The sequence below is a fragment of the Salvelinus namaycush genome, chromosome 41, assembly GCF_016432855.1.
Source record: "Salvelinus namaycush isolate Seneca chromosome 41, SaNama_1.0, whole genome shotgun sequence".
In the NCBI taxonomy this organism is placed as follows: Eukaryota; Metazoa; Chordata; class Actinopteri; order Salmoniformes; family Salmonidae; genus Salvelinus; species Salvelinus namaycush.
Window position 1 is genome coordinate 21,078,913 of NC_052347.1, and position 20,449 is coordinate 21,099,361.

At 41.9% G+C, this 20,449-nt stretch overlaps 1 protein-coding gene across 2 annotated transcripts; it reads right to left on the reverse strand.

Annotated features, from left to right (window-relative positions):
- Positions 1–151: 151 nt before the first annotated feature.
- LOC120034074 (nucleolar transcription factor 1-like) lies at positions 152–20,334 on the reverse strand. Of its 2 annotated transcripts, none has more exons than XM_038980496.1 (22): positions 19,735–20,334; positions 18,777–18,874; positions 16,714–16,811; positions 16,393–16,565; positions 16,156–16,239; positions 15,817–15,972; positions 15,580–15,644; positions 7,928–8,054; positions 7,680–7,790; positions 7,427–7,560; positions 7,171–7,312; positions 7,026–7,067; positions 4,663–4,761; positions 4,304–4,459; positions 3,933–4,079; positions 3,717–3,827; positions 3,541–3,629; positions 3,244–3,433; positions 3,094–3,141; positions 2,896–2,964; positions 2,686–2,796; positions 152–2,572 (listed from the first exon to the last, which is right to left on the reverse strand). In XM_038980496.1, exons 3-22 carry the CDS (start codon positions 16,793–16,795, stop codon positions 2,453–2,455), a joined length of 2,256 nt encoding a protein of 751 aa, XP_038836424.1. In that variant the 5' UTR covers positions 16,796–16,811; positions 18,777–18,874; positions 19,735–20,334; the 3' UTR covers positions 152–2,452. The 2 variants fall into 2 exon arrangements, with proteins under 2 accessions (XP_038836424.1, XP_038836425.1); XM_038980497.1 differs by having other exon boundaries at positions 2,453–2,572; positions 16,759–16,811.
- Positions 20,335–20,449: the final 115 nt, after the last annotated feature.

Genomic DNA, 20,449 nt, shown 5'->3' on the forward strand with positions numbered 1-20,449 from the left:
TATCCATTTATTTAGGACACTATTGTTTGGTCGGCATTTCGAACATATTATTTGAGGTGGTCCATTATCCATTTTCAGTAGGCAATTGTCTTCAACATCCATCACATAACACCTACAATCATTTGTAAAAAAATAATGAATGCAATATGTATACTTTATTAAAGACCAAGTTTATTTTCCAAATGCTTAAATAGCAGGGATATAACACCCTCCGCAGGGATATAACACCCTCCGCTATAGAAAACATCAAAAATGTGTCAAATGATCAGCAGTACAAATCTGTAAAGCCATTCTCATTTAGTCATTTATACAAAGAAACCAACATGGGGAGAGATAACTAAAACGGACAAATACAATCAAAAACGTTTCCCCTGCAAGCAATGGACTCACGCCTCAGATGGAGCCACTGACAAGACTTGGCCAAATAAATCCAACTACAAATCAAAGTAATTCCACACAATACAAAAAAAAGCAATATTTACAAATACAATACAACAGTATGTTGTATCCCCAAATCCCTTTTCCCGAATCCAGTATCCCACCCTCCATAATATTTCCCACATTCCCTTCACCAAATCATATATAGCCCACCATGCTGGTGTTATTCAGTCAACAATTATGAGATTTAGAAATTGACTAACTCAGTCCCATTTAAAACTGGGGCCATTGTTAACCCATTGTACTGTCCTGGAAACAAGTTAAACTTATGACATAACCTGTCCAGTGGGTCGTCTAACGCATCTGGCCTTGTGCTGGTAACCAACAGGACCACACATGACTCGGCTTCAATCATTTTGAGATAAGGGCATTAAAAAAATCTACATCAAGGTATTTGTGTGGTAATGGGATGAGATGTGCCTCCTACACCACGCAGGCACATACATCCTTCACAGATTGCAGTCGGTTTCTGTACCCTTCTCCCCTAAGTGCAAACTTGTTCACTGCCCCTCAAGGATTTAAAAGCATGCGACTGGTGTAAGACACATTTTTAGGAACTCCGTCTATCCCATTCTCTCACCAAGCAAATGTTTTTTAATCCTTGGGGAGTGGAGAAGTAACACATGGAGAAGGGTAGATAATCAAAGCCACAGTCAGCACACACCAATGCAGTCGCTCTCACACATACACATGAAGGGGCTGAACAGTTGACTGTTGACCACAGGAAGTATGGGACAGGCTTACATTAAGTGCAAAGCTTTTTTGGGATACTTCGAGTAAAAGAATATCGGGGTTGGTGTCAATTTTATTTTATTTAAAATAAATCTATCCCTGATTTCAAATGGAACTGACCACAGCCCTTGACATTATTAAAACAAATTCATTAAATCAGCTTTAGAACAAATAGAAGTGTAAAACAGTGGTTCAAGGAAGAAATCAAAACCAATATTAAATTGTACAACATAGTCTGTTTGGAATTAAATCTCATATCTGCAGTCCGGGCAAAAATAGAGTGGCAAGCAAAAACTCTTAATCGATAAACGATATATTCCTTTGATACCACTAAGAAACATTCATTATTTATTCTGTTCAACAGGCCAGTGGATGAACAAATCTAAACTGAAAAATCAACATGAGAATCAACATGAGTCAAACCGAATTGTCTTGGACTTGCTCCACAAAGACCCTTGAAATTGTCCCCCAAAAAAGCTTGGACGCATTTCTATGTAGCATAAATAAATAGACTGTCAGTCACCTTTGAACTTGAATACCTGTCAAAGACAGGTAAAAGCCATTTTTCTAAATGCATCCAAATCTAACTAAAACTGTGGATGAATACATCTCCTCTAAATTTCCAGCAACAACAAGAGACAGTCATAATGGCTTAATTTTTCCTGAAGATACCACCTCGTTAAGAACCTACTAATTAAAACATACACATTGAGAGCAGGAAGAAAGTTGAGAGGCGCTGAAGAACAAAAGACTAAAGGAAACATTCTCAAGAGTGCAATTATTTGGTCCCCTGCACCCCCACCCCAAAATAATCCCACAGACAAATAGGTTCTTTGGCTCTAGGAGGCCTGTTCACAACTCACCCCTTCACAACCGTGGCCTCTAGCATCTGACAGACACAGACAAAACAGGATGGGCCCAAAATCAACAGTCACCCAAAAAACAACTAATAGAAACGTATTAGCCACAGAATATAGAAAGGAAGCCAAATGTCCCCACCTGAACCCAGCGGTGTGGGCTGGGCAGGGGAGCAGGTCAAGGCAGGGTTGGAGGAATAACAGATGAAGGTCATGATGTGGTGGTGTTAGGGTCTTCACCCTCCTTGTACAGAACACCAATGAAGAAACACAGAAGAGAGAAAGCGAGTGAGAAATGGACATGGTGGGGCAGGGGCTCCCTCTGGTGGTGGGTTGTGAGGAGAGCAGGGCCGGCACAGTGGCAGCGCTCCCTGAACTCTTGGCTCAGCGCTGCTCAGTCTCTCTTGGGTCACAACGGACCAGTTTCAGTCTGAATCAGAGTCCGACGTCTCCACTGAGCTCGAATCACTGCTGCTACTCCCCTCCGACTTGTTCTCTTTATCCTCCGCCTCCTCATCGTCATCATCATCGTTGTCTTCCTCATTCTGCAAGAGGAGGTGTCGCACAACAAGAACATTAGCCTCATGTCATGTCAGTCAAGGGCACCATTATAATTTCCAACAGCAATGATGAATTTCACACAAGTCAAAAAACTAACATCGTCGTCATCATCATCATCTTCCTCCTCACTGTCCTCTGCACTGGACGAATCGTTATCTGATGAGGCAGCCTCCTTCTCTTCCTCCTCGTCATCATCATCCTCTGTGTCCTGGGGGAAGATTGATTGTCAGAGATGAATGATGTTTGACTTAGAGCAGAGTAGTAAAAGTAGAGTGGTAATGATAAACTGAACAGAGCTGGGACTTACCGACTTCTTGGTTACCTTGGCCTTAACTTTGGCTGCAGTGCCTCCTGGTTTCACTGGGGTTTTTCTTTTCTGAGGAAGACAATAGGAGACAATAGGATTAACACTCAGTTTGTTTACATGTTCATTTGCCAGCAACTACAGGGAGAGTTTGTGAATACTCTCACTCTAAGGCATAATAGAATAGCACGGACAACTTACTTGTGAGTTGTACTCCTTGTACACATTTCTTTCTTGTGAGGACAAGCTCTGTGAAAGCAGGGACATTTTAATTTGTCAGGTCATTACAGGCACACAATTGCTAGGATGTTCAATGCACTTAGTGTCAGCAACAAATCAAAGATGGCGTACCGCCAGCCACCGCTCCAGCTCTATTTTGTACAGCTTCTGTTTCTCCTCAGCGATCTTTTTGTAGCGGTCTTTCTCCTTCTGGGGCTGCCTCTGCCAGCGGCCCCCGATCTCCCCCATGCGCTCCTTCATAGGGAGGTGGTTCAGCTCTCCGTTGGACAGCATCTCCTGAGAGAACTTCTGATAGCCATTCCTGAAAGGTACATTTACAAATCCTAGATCAATATAGTTATAGTTGAACACAGTGAAGTAAGTTTATCAAAAACACAGACAGAAGCACTCCATCAGAAATACACTCACGATGGGGGTTTCTTGGGTTCACCATCAAATTTCATCTTCTTCCCTGAAGCAATGATGGTTGCAGGAGAGCGCATCTCACTCAGTTCCCTCTGTCAGCAAAAAGAGTGCCAGTAAGTCTCAATGGACACTTAAATGTCTGGGGCCTCTGCCTTTCAGACACATTGGATTCCACTTACCTCGTATCGTTTCTGGTCCTCAGCTGCCTTCTTGATCCACATGATCTTCTCCTTCTTCTCCATGGTGTTCCAAGTGGCTTCCATGGCTTTCTGGGCTTTTGGCCGGTCGTTCTGTAAAGCACAGGAAGAATGAGGTAGATAGTAAGGACAAGGGGAGAAGGAGTTGACATGCTTTAAAAGGCAGTCCTGATCCAAGGCCATAGTTGTGTCACCCACCTTGAACCTGGCCAGGTAGTCTCCTATGACGCTCTGCTGCCAGATGTCCTGTGCAGTCTTGGGAGTGTCTGGCAGCCGGCTGCGCTCCTCTTGTCCCTTCTTCACAGACTCTGCCTTCAAGACCGTTTCAAGACGCTTGTACTTCTCCTACAGGGGGAAGACAACGTCAGTTATTTAGCTAACAATCACAGGTAGAGGCTGAAACCAGTAATCCCCTTTCATCGACACAAGCCGATGCCATATAATTGATGCGGTCATGCATTGAACTGCATTTTATTCTATACCATAGATATTTATATACTGCATCTTACTGCTCAGAACCCTCCCTCAGCTGCACTATGGTAGTGTGTATTAAACTGGGGTGTGTGTACCTTCTTCTTATCTGAGAGCTCGTTCCACATGCGTGCCAGCAGCCTGGTGAGCTCACTGTCAGACAGGTCTGGTCGCTCTTGCTGCAGCTTGGGACGTTTCTCTTCAGAGAAGATGAACATGGCCGAGATGGGCCTTTTGGGCTTCTCTGGGCTAGGCTGCAATTTAAGCGATGGAAGCTTTTTTCAATTCAATACAACTTTATTGATCCCCTCTGAAATAATGCATACTACAGTCAATTTCTATTTTGTCTGAGATTGATAAAATTACAGTCATCTCCATTTCATACTTCCCTATGATTGTTATTGTGAAATATGTGGAGCTGATGAGGTGAGTGATACTGACACATTGTGGGACTTACCTTTGCTCTGCTCTTCTTTTTGCTGCCCCCGCTGCCCTTCTTAAAGCCAATCATCTTCTGCTCCCCCAGCACACGCTGCTGCTCCTCCTCTGATATACTCTGCAGACAGACAGACACTGAGTAAATAACATACATACTGCCTCTGCTCTCATTCACTAGATACAGTTGAAGTCGGAAGTTTACATACACCTTAGCCAAATACATTTAAACTCAGTTTTTCACAATTCCTGACATTTAATCCCAGTAAAAATTCCCTGTCTTAGGTCAGTTAGGATCAAAACTTTATTTTAAGAATGTGAAATGTCAGAATAATAGTAGAGAATGATTTATTTCAGCTTTTATTTCTTTCATCACATCATATTTGGTAGCATCGCCTTTAAATTGTTTAACTTGGGTCAAATGTTTTGGATAGCCTTCCATAAGATTCCCACAATAAGTTGGGTGAATTTTGGCCCATTCCTCCTGACAGAGCTGTTGTAACTGAGTCAGGTTTGTAGGCCTCCTTGCTCGCACATGCCATTTCAGTTCTACCTACAAATGTTGTAATCGGATTGAGGTCAGGGCTTTGTGATGGCCACTCCAATACCTTGACTTTGTTGTCCTTAAACCATTTTGCCACAACTTTGGAAGTATGCTTGGTGTCATTGTTGATTTGGAAGACCCATTTGCGACCAAGCTTTAACTTCCTGACTGATGTCTTAACATGTTGCTTCAATATATTCACATAATTTTCCATCCTCATGATTCCATCTATTTTGTGAAGTACCCCCACAACATCATGCTGCCACCCCCGTGCTTCACGGTTGGGATGGTGTTCTTCGGCTTGCAAGCCTCCCACTTTTTCCTCCAAACATAACGATGGTCATTATGGCCAAACAGTTCTATTTTTGTCATCAGACCAGAGGACATTTCTCCAAAAGTACGATCTTTGTCCCCATGTGCAGTTGCAAACCGTAGTCTGGCTTTTTTATGGCGTTTTGGAGCAGTGGCTTCTTCCTTGCTGAGCGGCCTTTCAGGTCATGTCGATATAGGACTCGTTTTACTGTGGATATAGATACATTTGTACCGGTTTCCTCCAGCATCTTCACAAGGTCCTTTGCTGTTGTTCTAGAATTGATTTGCACTTTTCTCACCAAAGTACGTTCATCTCTAGGAGACAGAACGCGTCTCCTTCCTGAGCGGTTTGACAGCTGCGTGGTCCCATGGTGTTTATACTTGCGTACTACTGTTTGTACAGATGAATGTGGTACCTTCAGGCGTTTGGAAATTTCTCCCAAGGATGAACCAGACTTGTGGAGGTCTACACATTTTTTTCTGAGGTCTTGGCTGATTTCTTTTGATATTCCCATGATGTCAAGCAAAGAGGCACTGAGTTTGAAGGTAGGCCTTGAAATACATCCACAGGTACACCTCCAATTGACCCAATGATGTCAAATAGCCTATCAGAAGCTTCTAAAGCCATCATTTTCTGGAATTTTCCAAGCTGTTTAAAGGCACAGTCAACTTAGTGTATGTAAACTTCTGACCCACTGGAATTGTGATACAGTGAATTATAAGTGAAATAATCTGTCTGTAAACAATTGTTGGAAAAAATGACTTGTGTCATGCACAAAGTAGATGTCCTAACTGACTTGCCAAAACTATAGTTTGTTAACCAGAAATTTGTGGAGTGGTTGAAAAACAAGTTCATGACTCCAAAATAAATTTAGAAATCTATGTTATTCAATTATTGCACCCACACTGCTAGCGCACGTCTGCATTGCCAAGGGCTAAAATAGAAGTCCTTTCTATTTCTGACGCAGATCACGCTGCAAGTCCTGCATCTCTCATCTCCTCGTTGGTTTATAGAAGCAGGTACCCACGTGCCTTCTCATTGGTTATACCCACGTGGGTGATTGAAAGACGAACTCTGTTGCCGGTCGTCATGGTAATAGTATGAAAGTTTAGATGCCAATCACCATATAAGTTCAAAGATGAAAAAGCCTGGAAGGAGGAGAGATGACTAGAAACGATTCGGTTGACCGTTTTATGTGTGGATTAATTGTCGGAGTAGAGGACCTTGTGCATTTCTGGTAAAATAACAACTCAATGTTTATATCCCAGGACAAATTAGCTAGCAACAGCAAGCTAGCTAAATTGCCATACATGTTTAATGCTTTTAAAAATTAATTAATGTAATTGGTTCAGAGTTTGTTTTGATATTTTAACCTGCGTGTCGTGATCACGTTTGGTGTTGGGAGACAAAATAAATGTATGCACGATGGCACACGCGCGCAGCCGGTTTGGGTTCCGTGTCAGTGCATGTAAACTTCCGACTTCAACTGTATATAGACACACACATACATGTTGAAAAACAAACTTACACAAAGAAACCGGTTCATCTCGACTTCGTATTCTTTCTTTCTCTGAAAAACAGAATTGTGAAAACCTGAGCACTTAAGACTTCTGACAACATGTCCAAAAAGTCAACAATGGAGTGACCAGTCCACCTGCTAGTGAAGTACAGACCTGCTCGCAGCGTTTCTGGTAGCCGTCCTTCTCGTTCTGTTTCAGCAGCTTCCACTGCTGGCTGCACATGACCATGCGCTCTGTACTGGGCACGTCCTTCATACTGGACATCAACTCAGCACAGAACATGGAGTAACCATTCCTAAAACACACACAGAATACACAACACGGTCACAACCCTTGTCACCATGTCCAGTTAACGGTGTGATCACCCAGTGGTAAGATTAAAAGTGTGCTGGTGGGGATTAGTACTCACGGGGGTGGTTTGTCTGGTCTGCCATCAGATTTGTCCTTCAGGTGTCTCTCAGCCTTGGTGAGGGTGGACTTGACGATGTCCTCGTTGCTCATGTTGAGCTCTGGGTGAGTCTCAATGAAGCCCTTCATCACCTCCTGTGGAAAACAAACAGGGGTCACGGGTTAAAAATCTATTAACCCTCTTGGAAATACAAGTCAGGCAGTAATTTGGCCATCTTCAGAGTCTTGTGCCTCATATTTGAGGATGCTCTCACCTCATATGCTTTGTGCATCTCCAGGGACTTGGCAATCCACTTGAGTCTCTTTTTGTCTGACAGCTGTGTCCACTGCTTCCCAAGACTGTCTTTAATGTCTTTGGTGGTCGCCTAGTAACAGATATTATAGATTCAAGAACATATATGTTGCTTCAGATGGACATAGTTCAACTTTAGCATGTTAGCATTGAGTGTGAACATTGTGTTTTTGTAGGTGCTAACAAACGGTCCTGAAAAGCGTAACTCACGTCTGCGTGTGTTTTGAGGAAGGCCTTCTTCTCGTGACTGTACCATAGCTGCTGAGGTGTCCTGGGTTTCTCTGGCACATTAGAACCTTTCTTTGCCATGCTCTCCACCAGGTCGGGATGGTCCTCCCTATAGTCACACAGAAACCCAATGACTACTGTGAGAGAGAGAGACAGCTGCATGTGAGCTCTCACATTTTTCAACATGTTTTTTACAAAAGGAAAGACTTGGAGTTAGATAAACTTAGATTTTTCAGCAGGGACATATGCAGGATGCTACCCTCCACAGCATGGTCTTCGAACCTAAAACCTAATTTTGACCAAAATTAACCAGAGAGATTACTGCTACCAAGGTTTCCTTTTTCCAAGCTATACGGAGGGTGCTCTAGCAAACAAACAGCAGAGACCTGAGGATACCGTCCAACCGGGAACTGAGTGAGTAGTATTTGGTCTGATTCTATTTTGAAAACCAAGAAGAAGAAAAAAAGATTTAAAAAGTACATTAGAATGATATTTTACTTCATGGGGACTGAATGCTGAGTTAAGGCTGCCAGGCTTGCAAGGACAGACCAAATACAACTTCAATTAGCACTGAGGTGTGAAGTAAAGGGTGTCGAGGACTTTGGGCCCAACAAGTGGCAGGAATCTTTGAAGCGCCCTTTGAAGCCCCTTCCTGCTGTTCAAAGACCATTCACTGGCATTTTCTACAAGAAATCTGCTTCCAGAAATAAAAGCTTCTCCCAAGTGGGCATTGCCTGCTGCAATGCTGCTTGGATTCCACCTGGCGATCTGTTCACCGTCTGCCCTGGCCCGTCTCCCCGTCTGGTACAGGTACCCCCACCACACTCCCCTCTCCTGAGCTTTCGCTCGCCTCCAGCACACACGCACTGTTGGGGCGAGTTACTCTGAACTTACAATGGCTTATTTTTTTCTTGTGCATTTTTCTATTTGCCTCATGACTCCTGCATGCTTTGTTCACTACAAACTTTCTTTACCAAACCGTGGGACAGACTGTTTGTTCCCACACTCGGGACTCTGACTCTATTGGTTACACCGACGTTTGACCTTCCATCCTATTCTAACCACCTCTCCCCGGCTTTGCATTCATGTTACCTGATGAAATTGCTGTACAATAGGGTCTTGTTGCCATCTGATGCACATTCAGGTGTCATAAATCAACACTGCAGAGCTCTCCCTGTAATATGCTGTGCCTTGATTGTATTACTGTTGATGACATCTGGAAATGAGCATGTACACCCTAGCCCATCTACTGTTGCTTGCCCCAATTCTGACTTGTGCTCTGCTATCTGCTTCACTGATTTCTGCTCTCGTAAAAGCCAGGGTTTTCTGCACGTTAACACTAGAAGCTTAATTCCCTAAAATTTATCAATTGAAAGTGTGGGTTCACAGCTCCAGATGTGTTTGTCATTACTAAGACGTGGTTAAGGAAGAGTGTTTTGAATACTGATGTTAACCTTTCTGGTTATAACCTTTGCAATCTTTACCAAGGATCACCTTCAGTGCTTGGTTGTCTCCACCAAGTCTGTCTCCGAACAATTTGATTTGCTGGTTTTAAGCATTAAAACTTTCAAAAAGCTTTTTGTTGACTGTTGCTTGGTGCTATCGTCCTCCATCAGCACCGGCATGTACCCTAACTGCCCTAAGACATGCTTAAACCACCTGACCATGTCCTAAAGCAACGAGACTCCTTAAATCTTTCTCAGATTATTACCAATCCCACAAGATATGACTCAAAACACCCAGAAAAGGCTACTTTCCTCAATGTTATCCTCACAAATTATCCTGATAGGTATCAGTCTTGTGTTTTCTGTAATGACCTTAATGAACACTGTTTTACAGCCTGTGTTCTTAATGGCTGGTCAGTGAAACGACCTGTCCTGATGTGTCATAGACGCTTGCTAAAAAACTTTAAAATGAGCAAGTCTTCCTTCATGAACTGGCCTCTAAAAATGGTATATAAAATCAGCTTGATCCCCTGTCGAAGACGCTTGGACCTTCTTTTTTTATATTTTCAGTGGTATTGTTAACAAACACGCACACAAAGAAAATGAGAATTAAAAACAGGTTCAGCCCCTGGTTCAACCATGATCTTGCAGTTACTCCATCTCAAGAATTGCATTAGGCAAAAGGCTCGGCACACGCATACTCAGGCTGACAGGCTCTCGTTCAGGCAAATGAGAAATAAATGCACTCAGACTATCCGGAAGGCCAAAGTTAGTTACTTTAAGGAGCAGTTCTCTCTCTATGGGTCTAACCCCAAGAAGCTCTGGAAAACAGTTAAAGACATGGAGAATAAACCCTCCTCCTCACAGCTGCCCATGTCCCTTAATGTTGATGATGTGGTTGTTACTGACAAGAAGCACATGGCTGAGCTCTTTAAATCACCACTTCATCAAGTCAGGATTCCTATGACTCAGCCATGCCTCATTGCCCATTCAACATTTCCTCGTCTCTTACCCCTTCTAATGCGACTATCTCTAATGCTTCTCCCTCTTTTCCCTCTGCCCTACTACAAAGTTTCTCCATGCAGACAGTCACGGAGTCCGAGGTGCTAAAGGAGCTCCTTAAACTTGACCCCAAAAAAACATCTGGGTCAGATGGTTTCGACCCTTTCTTCTTTAACTTCTTATGGCTGCAGGGGCAGTATTGAGTAGCTTGGATGAAAGGTGCCCAAAGTAAACGGCCTGCTCCTCAGTCCCAGTTACTAATATATGCATATTATTATTAGTATTGGATAGAAAACACTCTGAAGTTTCTAAAACTGTTTGAATTATGTATGTGAGTATAACAGAACTCATATGGCAGGCAAAAACCTGAAAAAAAATCCAAACAGGAAGTGGAAATTCTGAGGCTGGTCGAGTTTCAACCAAGATCCCATTGAAATCACAGCGAGATATGAATGAGTATTCACTTCCTACGGCTTCCACTAGATATTTTAGCAACATTCTAAAGATTGATTCAGTACATCGTTTGACATGTTTCTACTGACTGTTATGGAACTTTTGGACATTGTCATGTTTTAGTGAATGCGCTTTGTGACTTTGGAATTGTTTACCAAACGCGCTAACTGGACATAAATAACGGACATTATCGAGAAAAAAATCAAGCATTTACTGTGGACCTGGGAGTGCATTCTGATGAAGATCATCAAAGGGAATATTTATCATGTAATTTCTGGTTTCTGTTGACTCCAACATGGCGGCTAATTTGACTATTGTTCTGAGCTCCGTCTCAGATTATTGCATGGTTTGCTTTTTCCGTAAGGTTTTTTTGAAATCTGACACAGCGGTTGCATTAAGGAGAGGTATATCTATAATTCCATGTGTATAACTTGTATTATCATCTACATTTATGATGAGTATTTCTGTTGAAACGATGTGGCTATGCACTATCACTGGATGTTTTTGGGACTAGTGAATGTAACGCGCCAATGTAAACTCTGATTTCTTTATATAAATATGAACTTTATCAAACAATACATACATGTATTGTGTAACATTAAGTCCTATGAGTGTCATCTGATGAAGATCATCAAAAGTTAGTGATTAATTTTATCTCCATTTGTGCTTTTTGTGACTGCTATCTTTCGCTGGAAAAATGGCTGTGCTTATTGTGGTTTGGTGTGACCTAACATAATCGTTTGTAGTGCTTTCGCTGAAAAGCATATTTGAAATCGGACACTTTGGTGGGATTAACAATAAGATTACCTTTAAAATGGTATAAGACACAAGTATGTCTGAGGAATTTTAATTATGAGATTTCTGTTGTTTTGAATTTTGCGCCCTGCACTTTCACTGGCTGTTGTCATATCATCCCGTTACCGGGATTGCAGCCATAAGAAGTTTTAAGGCTGCTACCCCTATCATCGCCAAGCCTATCTCTCAACTTTTAACCAGTCTCTCCTTTCTGGGGAGGTTCCCATTGCTTGGAAGGCAGCCACGGTTCATCCTTTATTTAAAGGGGGAGATCAATCTGATCTGAACTGTTATAGGCCTATTTCTATTTTGCCCTGTTTATCAAAAGTGTTAGAAAAACTATAATAATCAAATGACTGGCTTTCTTGATGTCTATAGTATTCTCTCGGGTATGCAATCTGGTTTCAGCTCAGGTTATGGATGTGTCACTGCAACCTTAAAAGGTCCTCAATGATGTCACCATTGCCCTTGATACTAAGCAATGTTGTGCTGCTATTTTTATTGACTTGGCCAAAGCTTTGATACGGTAGACCATTCCATTCTTGTGGGCTGGCTAAGGAGTATTGGTGTCTCGGAGGGGTCTTTGGCCTGGTTTGCTAACTTCCTCTCTCAAAGAGTGCAGTGTATAAAAGTCAGAAAATCTGCTGTCTCAGCCACTGCCTGTCACCAAGGGAGTACCCCAAGGCTCGATCCTAGGCCCCACGCTCTTCTCAATTTACATCAACAACATAGCTCAGGCAGTAGGAAGCTCTCTCATCCATTTATATGCAGATGATAGTCTTATACTCAGCTCCCCGGATTTTGTGTTAAATGCTCTACAACAAAGCTTTTAGTGTCCAACAAGCTCTCTACTAGAGGTCGACCGATTATGTTTTTCCAACGCCGATACCGATTATTGGAGGACCAAAAAAAGCCGATACCGATTAAATCGGCCGATTTTTATATATATATTTGTAATAATGACAATTACAACAATACTGAATGAACACTTATTTTAACTTAATATAATACATCAATAAAATCCATTTAGTCTCAAATAAATAATTCATGTTCAATTTGGTTTAAATAATGCTAAAACAAAGTGTTGGAGAAGAAAGTAAAAGTGCAATATGTGCCATGTAAAAAAGCTAACGTTTAAGTTCCTTGCTCAGAACATATGAAAGCTGCTGGTTCCTTTTAACATGTCTTCAATATTCCCAGGTAAGAGGTTTTAGGTTGTAGTTATTATAGGACTATTTCTCTCTATACCATTTGTATTTCATATACCTTTGACTATTGGATGTTCTAATAGGTACTTTAGTATTGCCAGCCTAATCTCGGGAGTTGATAGGCTTGAAGTCAAAAACAGCGCAATGCTTGAAGCACAGCGAAGAACTGCTGGCAAATGCAGGAAAGTGCTGTTTGAATGAATGCTCACGAGCATGCTGCTGCCTACCACCACTCAGTCAGGCTGATCTATCAAATCATAGACTTAATTATAATATAATAACACAGACATTTGGTCATTAATATGGTAAAATCCGGAAACTATCATTTAGAAAACAAAATGTTTATTTTTTTCAGTGAAATACAGAACTGTTCCGTATTTTATCTAACGGGTGACATCCCTAAGTCTAAATATTGCTGTTACATTGCACAACCTTCAATGTTATGTCATAATTATGTACAATTCTGGCTAATAAATTTCGGTCTTTGTTAGGAAGAAATGGTCTTCACACAGTTCGCAACGAGCCAGGCGGCCCAAACTGCTGCATATACCCTGACTCTGCTTGCACAGAACGCAAGAGAAGTGACACAATTTCCCTAGTTAAAAGAAATTCATGTTAGCAGGCAATAAACTAAATATGCAGGTTTAAAAATATATACTTGTGTATTGATTTTAAGAAAGGCATTGATGTTTATGGTTAGGTACACATTGGTGCAACAACAGTTCTTTTTCGCGAATGCTCTTGTTAAATCACCCGTTTGGCGAAGTAGGCTGTGATTCAATGATAAATTAACAGGCACCGCATCGATTATATGCAACGCAGGACAAGCTAGATGAACTAGTAATATCAACCATGTGTAGTTAACTAGTGATTATATTAAGATTGATTGTTTTTTATAATATACGTTTAATGCTAGCTAGCACCTTACCTTAGCTCCTTGCTGCACTCACATAACAGGTAGTCAGTCTGCCACGCAGTCTCCTCGTGGAGTGCAATGTAATCGGTCATAATCGGTGTCCAAAAATGCAGATTACCGATTGTTATGAAAACTTGAAATCGGCCCTAATTAAAATCGGCCAACCTCTACCCTCTACCCTTAACCTTGTTCTGAACACCTCCAAAACAAAGGTCATGTGGTTTGGTAAGAAGAATGCCCCTCTTCCCACAGGTATTATTACTACCTCTGAGGGTTTAGAGCTTGAGGTAGTCACCTCATACAAGTACTTGGGAGTATGGCTAGACGGTACACTGTCCTTCTCTCAGCACATATCAAAGCTGCAGGCTAAAGTTAAATCTAGACTTGGTTTCCTCTATCATAACTGCTCCTCTTTCACCCCAGCTGCCAAACTAACCCTGATTCAGATGACCATCCTACCCATGCTAGATTACAGAGACATAATTTATAGATCGGCAGGTAAGGGTGCTCTCGAGCGGCTAGATGTTTTTTATCATTCGGCCGTCAGATTTGCCACCAATGCTCCTTATTTAACTAGGCAAGTCAGTCTTATTTACAATGACGGCCTAGGAACAGTGGGTTAACTGCCTTGTTCAGGGGCAGAACGACAGATTTTTACCTTGTCAGCTCGGGGATTCGATCTAGCAACCTTTCGGTTACTGGCCCAACGCTCTAACCACTAGGCTACCTTCCTCCAACACCACTTTCCATCAATTTGTATAGCAGACCCTCATGCCAAAATGAGTCAAAGGCTTTTTTGAAATCAACAAAGCATGAGAAGACTTTGCCTTTGTTTTGGTTTGTTTGTTAATTAGGGTGTGCAGGGTGAATACGTGGTCTGTGGTACGATAATATAGTAAGAAGCCAATTTGACATTTGCTCAGTACATTGTTTTCACTGAGGAAACGTACTAGTCTGCTGTTAATGATAACGCAGAGGATTTTCCCAAGGTTTCTGTTGACGCATATCCCACGGTAGTTATTGGGGTCAAATTTGTCTCTACTTCTGTGGATTGGGGTGATCAGTAGAACACATCACTGCACTCTAAACTCCTCTGTAAACTGGTCATCTCTGTATACCCATCGCAAGACCCACTGGTTGATGCTTATTTATAAAACCCTCTTAAGCCTCACTCCCTCCTATCTGAGATATCTACTGCAGCCCTCATCCTCCACATACAACACCCGTTGTGCCAGTCACATTCTGTTAAAGATCCCCAAAGCACACACATCCTTGGGTTGCTCCTCTTCTCAGTTCGCTGCAACTAGCGACTGGAACGAGCTGCAACAAACACTTAAACTGGACAGTTTATTCTCAATCTCTTCATTCAAAGACTCATGGACACTCTTACTGACAGTTTTGGCTGCTTTGTGTGATGTATTATTGTCTCTACCTTCATGCCCTTCGTGCGGTTGTCTGTGCCCAATAATGTTTGTACCATGTTGTGTTGCTACCATGCTGTGTTGTCATGTGTTGCTGCCTTGCTATGTTGTGGTCTTAGGTCTCTCTTTATGTAGTGTTGTTTTGTTTTTTGTCGTGATGTGTGTTTTGTCCTATATTTATATTTTAATCCCAGCAGGAGGCCTTTTGCCTTTTGGTAGGCCGTGATTGTAAATAAGAATTTGTTCTTGACTGACTTGCCTAGTTAAATAAAGGTTAAATAAAAATAAACATATTCATCAAGCAAATTAAAACACTTTCAACACAATGGAGAAATCCCCCCCCCTTCAAATATATATTTACTCCAGTTGCAGATAACCTAAATTTGAACCTTACCTGAACTTTGACATGCTGTGCCCAAACGTTTCTTTGTCTTTCTGGAAGTCTTCTAGATATTTTTTCTGTTGTCAAAAAAACAAGTCAGTCGACCATGAGCAACGTCAGCAAATTACTCAGTTCAAATAAATTGTATCTACCAGGGAGAACATATTTACCCCCCATCCCAAACGTCACTATATCCCTCCCTTTAATTGCATCTCTTCCTTTCCTTCCCACTCTCTCCCTGCTTCTGACCTTCTTTTTGTCAGGCAGCCCTCTGTACTTCATGGAGAGGATCTTGGTGAGGTCTAGGTTGCTCATCTCAGGGTGCAGCTTGGCATACTTGGCCCTCTTCTCAATGAAGAAGCGGAAATATGGCGTCAGGGGCTTTTTAGGGAAATCTGGATGCTTCTGTTCGGTGAAAAATTAAACAAAAGAACATTCGAAAGAACAATACCAAATATGAGTAAAATTACACACAAAGAGACAGTCAAATCAGTCATCAGATGACTGAATTTGCTAAGAAAATAAATGTGTCACCTGTGAAAGTAGCAACTGATAGTGTCTATCATAAAAAGAGGATATGCAGCTCACCTTCAGCTTCTTGCCCTTATACGGGTTCTTGATGAAGTCTTGGGCATCGAAAATCAGCTCTGTTAATGTGCGAAATTTACGGATCTGAACCAAAGACACAGAACAACAACATAAAACGCATTGCAGAGGCAAGATGCAGTATGTACCTATTGAACTGACAAGAGTTGGAAATCCACTTTTATTCTCAAATACACAATACCCCAGTCCACAGTATAGCATGAAAGAGAAATGGCGTACCACTTTGGAGACCTCGTTCCACTTCTGTTTGCACATCTCTCCTGTGAATGAGTTGAAGGCCACCTTCTCCCAGTCCAAATGGGACTCCGATGTCTTGTACTTGGCCAGGTCCTTCTGGGGAAGATTGACTTTCATGGCCTCTAGCAGATTCAGAAGGTCGTCCTGCGTCCACACTATAGCCACACAAGGACACACACATCAGCTTGCCTGTCCTGCAACCATTATCCTGGCTGAAGTGAAAAAAATCATGAATCTCTCCATTTTGCACAATATTCTGAAGGGGATGGAAGGAAGAAGTTCCATGTTGTGACTATATCTCACCTTGATTGACTACTATGATCTCACGTTGATTGACTATGATCTCACCTTGGTCTTTAGTGGACGCGTCCATTTCTCCATTCATCTGTACTTTCTTTAACCTACACATAAACAAAACAGATCCTAATAAAACACTATCCCTTTATTTGAATGGCTGTGAATAATATACAAGGTGCAGTGAGTCATTGTTAATCTTACCAACAATTTACTCTCACTACTGTGCCGGCAAAAATCAAATCTACACAGGATATATAATAGCCAAGTTACCTTTGCATACACCTAATGCATGCAAATGTGAGAAAGTAACAGAAAACTACTTTGGCCAATGCTATGCCGTGTGATATTAGGAAATATGTGGAAAAAATAATGCTTGGTGATTAAACACATTTGAAATGGCATAGGTTAGAGGTTAAAAATGTATATAATTCTACTAGTATATCGACTTGCATATTAAAATATGTGTGTAAAATGTGATAGTGAAAACAAGATTGATTGGACAGAGATTATTAGACTGCTTTTAATCATTCAAAACAAGATATTAGGTAAGAAATGTCAGCCTTTTAAAATACTAGAAATTAAAATCGACCTCGACATGATGGTTATTAATGTTTATTACACCGCCCCTAAACGTTTACGCTACACGGTGAGACAGGCTATAGCTTGTGACGGTTTCACATCTCAAATAACACCGCAAAAGGCAACGACTGGTAATGTTCTCTATGTCGATTTGGAAAATAGGCTAGCTTATTCTACATTAAAGTAGCAACTCATTTTGCTTTCTGTCGACCACGTCTTCTGTCGGTCGGTAATGGAGGATTTTCTCGGAGTGGTGGTGGGGAGGTTCCACAGAAGGAGGAAGCGAACATTTAGAGGCAGCTGTAGGCAACCAGCTGACTATGGACGGGAGATCTGCTTTCGGTCTCCAACGAAGGGGAATGGTGGCCAGGGAACAATACTACCAAATGAACCACTCGACAAAGCCACACTACCAACATTGAGCTGGAATTGAAACCTGCCTCCGCCTTGAATCTCTATCGGCCGACTCTTGTGAGGGGCCAAAGAGGGATACATATTACGCTTTATAATAAATTCAATTGTTGGGCATAGTCCTCAGAGACCCGTTTCTATGCTTTAATCGTTTTAGTATCGAAGCGGGCAACCATAATCAAACCGAAAAAGACTCGAAAAAGCAGGACATTCTTGCGCGAGGCGTAACCGATTTCGGATATGTGATGTCGACTCTGCAGTCAGCACCCCGCCTGTTGTTTACCCGTTCTTGGTGATATAGTACGCACGAGCTTGTGTTGGACTGCCAGTGTGTTTAAGGGGGGATACAATTATCGCTGGTCTAATGATGCGTTTAAAACAGTGGTTGGACATAGTTAGCTAGTGTCCCAATAAATCAATGCCGTTTATGGGAAATTTAAAAGTACTATCCTGGTATGATAAGACGGTTTGTGGGGTCCACAAACTCCAACCGAGCCAACGACCGCGCTAGCTAGCTGCAACCGCACTACGCTGGTTCAATGCAATGGTTAGCTAGCTGCTAATTCGCTAGCTATATTATGTTAGCAACCATCAGATTTACATTAATTTACAGCAATATGTTAGCCAACACGGTGGCCACCTGCGAAAATAATCAAATTACAATAATCTATACATTTTAAGGTTTAAAAAGGTATAGTAGCTAGCTACTGTAAATGTAAAATATGAAAACCACCACCAGACCAGTCAACTTTTATGCTAGCTAGCTAAAGCTTGGCTAACTTCAGGGGATTCACCATGGATAATGATTTACGTTTTTATTTTGTATATACATTTACATCAATATTGCAGGTAACGTTAACTAGATAAATGTATTTGTAATTGGTCGTTCAAAATATTACGTATTGGCCTAACGCTATTAGTTTTGCATTAACCCATAGGAAAAAAATCCAGTTCCAAACGACCCGAACACTGACCTCGTCTCCATGAAAGAGAATCATGTTTAGAAAATCATTCATCTCAGACAGACAAATTCACTGTTGTGTTTATTGAAAAACAACGATTTTAATATACAAACTCACCGTGAAACGGTTCTATCCACCCCGGCTTTTCTTTCAGCTGTTGTTGAACACGGGTAAACCAGGTTTTGTAGCCGTGTGGCGAGGATGGGTCATGAAGACTGAGGCACACGAATGAAGAAAAAGGGAAATAAATGGTAACAATCTTCGCTAATCTTCAGAATTGAAATGATGATACATAACTACAATCTATCATCATTCACAAGGTTTCAATCCGCGGTTACATTGTATCAAATTGACACCACACAGAATGAAATATTTGTACATCCGAGATTGCAAATGGTTCACTGGCGCGAGGATGGTTCCAGAGCCGCCATGCTACAGGCAAAGCGCGAGTCAGTTAGGATACCGACGGTGACAAGCTCATATGGCGCACTACATGCTTAGCAAGAAATGGGGTTTAAAGTAAGCCTGGGTGTGCAACTAACCTGCCCCGCACCAGAATCATAGGCAACTATAACAATACCAAAGGCTGGTTTTCGCAGGTTGGCAATGATGGTTGTCAAGCGAGATAGAGGGCGAGCCCACACGGTGAGATATTAAACTGAGATCCATGATGGCTAACCAGAGAGGCGGCTGGTTCTGTCAACAACCGCATGGAGGTCTCGGCGCGGAAATAGTCAATTCTTAGCAGAAAATAAGATACATTGGTGAATTAAATTCCAAATTGACGGTGGTCCATAATCAATGCAAATGTTATCATTTTATACCATATTATTTAGACCCTATAGTTCGCATTTCTTACCCGTGGTAAAGGAGAGGAAATTCGGGTATGGCGACCTCGGAATGGTCTACCCTACAGCAGTCAGTGTTTTGCTAACACAAGGCATTCAAGATGAGGTGTAATTTTAAAATTACTCAAGTGAGAAAATAAACCATAGAGCGTAAATTGTTTGTGGAAATATTGTTGTTTATATATCTTTTGAGCAGTCGAATTGACGGAGGTGGCTGTGAGCCTTACCTGTCTCAGCGTGAGTCGAGCTCGTTGTGGAACAGGGGTTGGGTTGAATGTTAGCCAGCACTGCGCCGCCGGTCCAGGGCACAGGCGCTCCAGTCCCCGCAGAGATGGGAACTTCCCCCCGCCTCCATCTCACTTGCTTTCTCCTTCCACTCAACGCGTAGCTCTCTCGATCCGACCATTTCTCTTAGCAAAGACATCCGCATTTTCGATCTCTCCCCCGCTGCCGAACGCATCACCCACAGCCATACTATTTTTCCACATTTAGCTCTCCGACCCGCCGTTGCCAACCGAGGACAATGAGCGAGTGCAAATCTTTTAGACTACCGATACTTTAGTAAAAGTTATTTGTCCCAGACAGCTGCCTATATCTAAGTGGAACTTTAGTTAGCTGTTGTTACATCAAAGTAATTTCACAAATTATAGCATAATAACTATAACATTTAATAACAATCTGCAGTGTTAAGGCCTACTGAACATTTTGAGAAAAAAAGTGTCATAAACATATATTCATGCCAGCGCTAACTCTGTTGACAGATTGCGAAAACGATACTGGAATTGTATTCCTTGGATAGGCCTATACTTTTAGTGGTGCTCCCATTTGCAAAGTCGAGTAGCTTATTTGACGGTTTCATTTTCCCACTCATGTAATTTCTCCCAACTCCACCTTGTCAGTTTGGGGGCGTAAACCAGCCATCCAATCCAGACAGCCAGATCC